Here is a 6,000-nt window from a genome sequence, read left to right on the forward strand (position 1 = left end):
GGGTTTTAAGGTTTTGCCCGCCAGATGTCCCAAAAACATTAACACCAGCCAATTATAAATATATCCAGTACTGCCTCGTAAAATTGGTATACACGAAAACAACATCGACATTAAGGCCCAGATAATATTATTTGCACTCTAAAATTTATTACATAACCTTTTATCTTCTAGTTTTGTCAAATTTTATGTGTGCAACTAATATTATTGGAAACTATAGTCTTTGTTTCTATTCCAATTTAAATGCTCTTGGGCAATTCAGGCACTTGACGCTTCGTTTGAGCATGCTAGGCACATTCGTTCTCTACATAAAGAAATTAACTATCTGCAATAACGACTTGCGGTGTAATTTTTCTGTAACGATGAAAACTCACAGTACCTTGCTAGAATATTTCTGAATAACAAGAAAACTAATTATTGGCAATATAGTATCAAATTTTTGCACATTAGCAACTGGTATTTAATAAAAATAAAGTGCGTGGTTTAGAGAATTGTAATTAGCTGAAGGTGGTGGTGGTGATGGTGGTTTGAATAATCCGAGATGGGGGTCAATGGGAATACCCGTCCTCTCAAATTTCGTGTCATAGACAAAGTTTGCAAAATGCCTTAAAATTAACTACACTGTCAGGAGGTTTTCCTCTTTTTGGGATGTAGGGTTTGTTCACTACTAAAATAATAATATTCTACAACGCGCATTCAACATCGGTGGTTCCAAAAACGATGTTATTTTAGAGACAATGGCATTTTAGTAAATAAGTGATTTATTTTAACAACGTTTTTGCAAGAAATGATGTTATTTGTGCGTTACAACATCGTTTTTGGAACACCGTTGTTGAACGGCAAGTAACATGAATTGTGAACAACATCGTTTTTTAACAAAAACGATGTAATTTATTCTATTCAACAACGTTTTTAAACAAACCCGTTGTGGTCTTGGGTTTTTTTTGCTTTTTATTCCTATCTGAACTTATTATCGCTTCTCTCTCTTTCGGGCAAAGAACTCCTCAATGAGGCCTGTAGGTCTTCTCCACATGTTTCTCTCTCCTTCACCCTCGATCCCTTCCTTTTTCCTCAAATTCCACGCCTCCTTCTCCTTGAAGACCCCGACCTCCACCTTTCGCGCCTTCTCCGATGCCGAGGAGGACGAAGAAGACGATGAAGAAGAAGACCAAGACTAAGACAACGTTTCTACCGACGAATACGACGACGTTTCGGGTGAAGCTTCCAACGAGGCTGACGTATTCCCTCAAATTCGACGTCGATGAGCTCGCTTCAGTCTACGACTTCCGCATCGACAAGTTTCAGGTTTGTTCACCGTTTGTTTTTGTTTCTCTTCGTTTTCGAGAAATTCGAAACTTGTGTGTTGAGGTCTTGATTTGTTTTTGTTGAGTTTCAGCGGCAAGCGATACTGGCTTTTTTGAGAGGCTTCTCGGTGGTGGTTTCCGCTCCGACGAGCAGCAGGAAGACGCTGATTGGGGAGGCCGCGGCAGAATGTGAGTACTTATTGACGACTGCTTTTCATGCAGTGTTGGTAATGTTTCTTCTAGAAGTGGACTTGTAAATGTTGATGTGATTGTTTTGGACGAAGTTGATTACCTTAGTGACATATCTCGTGGTACAGTCTAGGAGGAGATTGTAAGCATTATTTTTTGACTTTGCATGTTACATAGCTTGCTCAACTTCTCCTATTTGTTCATGCATATTAGGACAATTTCTGCAGGTTATTTATTGATAAACTTCATTCCCTAATCTAGGCCCCCTGCCCCTGCCTCATGGAATTTATAGTATTTCTGCAGTCTAGGATGTATGCTTTACTATAGATGTAAACGGCCTTCTATCTGTTTCTGTGGAAGAAACAACCACTGGTTATAGGAATGAGATTACCATAACTAATGACCAAAAAAGGCTTTCAGCTGAGGAGATTATAAGAATGATTCATGAAACTGAGAATTATCAGGTTGATGATAGGAAGTTCATGAAGAAGGCTAATACAATGAATGCTTTGGATGACTATGTTTACAAGATGAGGAATGCATTGAATAATAAGAATATCAGTTCAAAGCTTTGTTTACAAGAAAGGGAGAAAATCAAATTTGTAATTTCGAAGGTGACAGATTTGCTAGAGGGTGATAATCAGCCGTATGAAATAGAGGTGTTTGAGGATCATCTGAATGAGCTTGTGAACCTCTTTGATCGTGTCATTGGCAAGTTTGCTTAGATGTTTTTTAAGTTTTTATTTTTTGCAATGCTGAGATCTGTCATTTTGTTTGTATTGAATGCAAACTTTTCTAATTTATGATGTTGTAGTTTAATATATTTGTGCCTGACATGTTTTAAATTGTTATTATTGTTGACTTTGGCTTTTGTTATTGTTATTGAATTCATCTTTGGATCAGTTCACAAGAACAAGCTTTGCTATGCGTTGTTCATCTTTCTCTGAATGGATCTCAGTCAATATTGTTGTGGAAAGAAACATATGTTCAATATTGTTTCTTGTTTGTGCAATTATTTGTGGCTATATATATCAGGTACAAGTTTTTGCTGACATCATAATCATGTTGGAAAGTTATTCAGGAGTCATTAACTTGCAATTTTCTGTGCTTGGCCAATTGTTGTTGCAGTGTCCACCATTTCGGTTAAGCTACCAGGGGCTGGGAGAGCCCTTGTGCTTTGCAGCATTTGGGCCTTTTGCCACTTGTGCTTTTTATTTATTACATGGCAGTTCAAGGTTACCTCAGCTACCTAATTAGAATATCTTATAATATTTGATTTTTCATGGTTTTGATATGGAATGATTTGGACAGTGTGATGAACCATTTCCCCTTAAGTGGAACGGTTCTTTCAGCATCAATTCTTGTTGGCTTCACAACATCTCTTATCTTGTTTTGCAGTCATTTCCATTAGGTATATTCATTTTTTGAATTTTAATTTCCAATTTTTAGGAACTTTGATTAGGTGACATGTTTTTATTCACAACACAGGTGGAAGGAGACAGGGAGGTTGGGAAAATGTCACCTTTGGTAACTGCACTTTCTTTAAATTGAACTTTTTTCTAATCCATGTTAATGCTGTGAATCTACCTATGTTACTTATTTTCCATTTCTCTTTCAGGTTAGACTTGGCACTAAAAAAGGTGCAGAGGTAGTGAAAGGGGCAATCTTTATGCTCTATGCTATTTTGGTTGCTTTTGGTCTAATCAAGGCACTTCCTCTCACTTGTATAGTATGTACTTCTAAACTCAACCAATTTTTTGCATCTCATTCTTTATTTTTTTCCCTTCTTTAAAGGTGTAGCTGTTATTTTGGACCATGTGCTCATGATTTATTCTTTTGGTTATGAATATGATTGTGCTAGTTCCTTTGTGCATTGACCTTGCCGATGGGAAACCTAGTAGTTAGATTTGTCGAAGACAATTACAAGGCAAGTGAATTTTTCTTATAGACTTGTCTGTTGGTGTATTTCTTATAGTTTGCTATTAAACCTAAGTTGTATTCTCACATAACAAAAATAAGATTTTCATGGCTAAGTACTTCTGTGTGAGGCTTCATGCATTGTTTGGAGTTGCACTGGCTTTAGGACTAGTGCTGGCTCGAAAGAGTGTGGATGACCCTGGAAGACCCCCTGGCATTGTTCTTAGTGCTGCCACTTCTTTTTGGCTTCCTGTTCCTCCTAAACGAGTCTTTGACTTTCTTCGTGATGAAAACTCTAGGAATGAGGTATGTGCAAAAATTCCAAAAAGCTAAGTGTTTGTGCTAATTATTTTATTACGAAAACTTTTTTCCAACAAATGAAAAAAATAAATAACATTAGTAAACATAAATGTGTGTGTGAGAGATAATATGCAACATTGAAATATAATTGGGAAGAGAGATGCAAGCCTTTAGAAAAATTAAATATGGAATACAATCGTAGTATTCAAGTAAGGTACTGTCAAAATCCTACCTAAATTGAAAATCAAATAAAAATTTATAACTAATTAAAATCAAATAAACTTGGATCTTTTATAAGTTTGATATCATAAAAACTATTTCAATTAAATAATCTTTATTTGATTTTTTAAAGCCAACCTATCCAAATCAACTAATATTACATATGCAGTATGAATCTTTTATAAGATTTTAATGCATTTTAGATACGTGTTTAATGATTGTCCTTTTTTTTTGTTCCCTGCAGGTGCTTTGGTTTTACCCATTATACGTGTTTAGCATAGTTCTTAGCACAATTTGGTAATTAGCATATTTTGCTTTACACTACTAAAATAGAAGCCAATTGCGCAATCTTATTTCAAAGTTTCCTATTACTACTTCATTCTTAATTACATAAATGTACAGGTCTTTATTACTGTGTAAAAGAACATAAATGAACACGTCTCCATTTTTTTTGTTCCTTTACTAGTTTTTTCTTAATTACATAATTATTAATTTATTTTTAATTTGTTTCCATTAACACAACCTTTTTTTGGTTGGACAAAATTTTGAAAATTAATAAGATAATAATCTTTTTTATATTATTAATTAACCACATATGTAGAAGGTTATTAATATTGAAAATATAAAAAATGATCATTAATTAATCAATTTTTAATTGTAGGTTATTAAATATTTAACATCGTTTCTTAACTGAATATCGATGTCGAAAAGTGCTATTTTACATCGTTTCTTATGATAACACTGATGTAGAAGGTCTACCTTCTACATCGTTTCTTAACTAAACACCGATGTCGAAAAGCGTTATTTTACATCGTTTCTTATGATAACACTGATGTAGAACGTTTAACTTCTACATCGTTTCTTAACTGACCAACGATGTGAAAAAACGCTATTTTACATCGTTTTCTATTATAGCACCGATGTAGAAGGTTTAACTTCTACATCTCTTGGTATGTTAGGCCTGATGTAGAAAATGTTGACTTTCTACATCAGTGGTTGGAGGACCGATGTTGAAACTTTTAACTTTCAACAACATTCTATTCGACATCGGTTGACCACTGATGTTAAATGTCGATTTCCACTGATGTTGAAACTTCCTTTTCCAGTAGTGGTTGCAGCTTTTCCTCTTTTGGAAGAAACCTTCTGCAACTTCTCAAAAAATTAAACAAACCAATTAAAAGAATCTCATAATCTCATTCTTGGATTCATAAATTATTTATCACAATAAAGTGAGAAAAACAACATATTCACGCTTCAGAAGAAAATAATCTATATGTCAACAGCTTGATGATATGGGTTTTACCTCTCTTAGTGACAACAGCAGGTTTCCTAGATCATAATTATACGTACCCTATTAACAATAGTGTAGAGCTTAACATATTTTATAACTTACAATGGTGATTATACATTATCATCATCATCTTCTTAAATAAAAAGAAAAGAAATGTTTCAGATGTTTTTACCCTCCCACTTGGATTTTGCGGAGCAGAAAGAACATTGTGTGTAACTGTTCTTGTCGGATTCATGATGAGTACTCTTTGCATTGCTTCAGAAGGTTGTGTCCTATGCACACATTCAACAACGTAAATAAGAATGCCAAGTATACAAGGCCCTTAACTTGGGAAAAGAGTTTTATAAACTTCCAACATATATAATTATAGGAGTCTATACAAAACTCAGAATATATCAAATACTTCATCAATACTTTCACTTCTCATTATTTATCTATTTATAATGTCATATCTCGTATTATATTTATAGTTCTATTACTTTTCTTTTTCTTTCCCTAGTGCTCTTTTCTAATAAAAATTTAGCAAGTTATATTATTTATTTAATATTTTTCACAATATAATTCTTTTTTTTTTATCTCTTTTCATTATATTATACTTATGTACTCTCCTTTTCTAAGGATTAATAAGAATATATATTTAATTTTTCCCTCTTATTTTCACTGCATTTTTTCTTACTTTCTATCACATCACTTGTCACATTTTTCAATTTCTCAGTGTATTTTTTTCTTCTTTTTTCTTTCTTTCACTCCAATTAATAACAAATTAGGATGGAAATTCAGTAT

General features: G+C 33.7%; 2 protein-coding genes across 2 annotated transcripts; both read left to right on the plus strand.

Moving 5' to 3' along the window:
• The first annotated feature begins 983 nt into the window (after positions 1 to 983).
• Positions 984 to 2,918, plus strand: LOC114410546. Its single transcript, XM_028374532.1, has 4 exons — positions 984 to 1,302; positions 1,394 to 1,490; positions 2,619 to 2,725; positions 2,802 to 2,918. The coding sequence occupies exons 1-4, from the start codon at positions 1,129 to 1,131 to the stop codon at positions 2,916 to 2,918; spliced, it is 495 nt and encodes a 164-aa protein (XP_028230333.1). The 5' UTR covers positions 984 to 1,128.
• On the plus strand, positions 2,915 to 3,679 carry LOC114408109 (2-carboxy-1,4-naphthoquinone phytyltransferase, chloroplastic-like). The gene is made up of 3 exons (XM_028371220.1): positions 2,915 to 3,017; positions 3,109 to 3,219; positions 3,352 to 3,679. Exons 1-3 carry the CDS (start codon positions 2,958 to 2,960, stop codon positions 3,436 to 3,438), a joined length of 258 nt encoding a protein of 85 aa, XP_028227021.1. The 5' UTR covers positions 2,915 to 2,957; the 3' UTR covers positions 3,439 to 3,679.
• Positions 3,680 to 6,000: the final 2,321 nt, after the last annotated feature.

The sequence above is a fragment of the Glycine soja genome, chromosome 4, assembly GCF_004193775.1.
Source record: "Glycine soja cultivar W05 chromosome 4, ASM419377v2, whole genome shotgun sequence".
NCBI classification, from domain to species: domain Eukaryota; kingdom Viridiplantae; phylum Streptophyta; class Magnoliopsida; order Fabales; family Fabaceae; genus Glycine; species Glycine soja.

Excerpts from the sequence above, each read along its gene's own strand:
- LOC114410546 (XM_028374532.1), top strand. The coding sequence starts at position 1,129 with ATGCCGAGGAGGACGAAGAAGACGATGAAGAAGAAGACCAAGACTAAG. Across the intron at positions 1,491-2,618 it reads TGGGGAGGCCGCGGCAGAAT|TGTCCACCATTTCGGTTAAG; the intron begins GTGAGTACTTAT and ends TTGTTGTTGCAG. Across the intron at positions 2,726-2,801 it reads TTATTACATGGCAGTTCAAG|TGTGATGAACCATTTCCCCT; the intron begins GTTACCTCAGCT and ends TGATTTGGACAG.
- LOC114408109 (XM_028371220.1), top strand. The coding sequence starts at position 2,958 with ATGTTTTTATTCACAACACAGGTGGAAGGAGACAGGGAGGTTGGGAAA. Across the intron at positions 3,018-3,108 it reads TTGGGAAAATGTCACCTTTG|GTTAGACTTGGCACTAAAAA; the intron begins GTAACTGCACTT and ends TTTCTCTTTCAG. Across the intron at positions 3,220-3,351 it reads CACTTCCTCTCACTTGTATA|TTCCTTTGTGCATTGACCTT; the intron begins GTATGTACTTCT and ends TGATTGTGCTAG.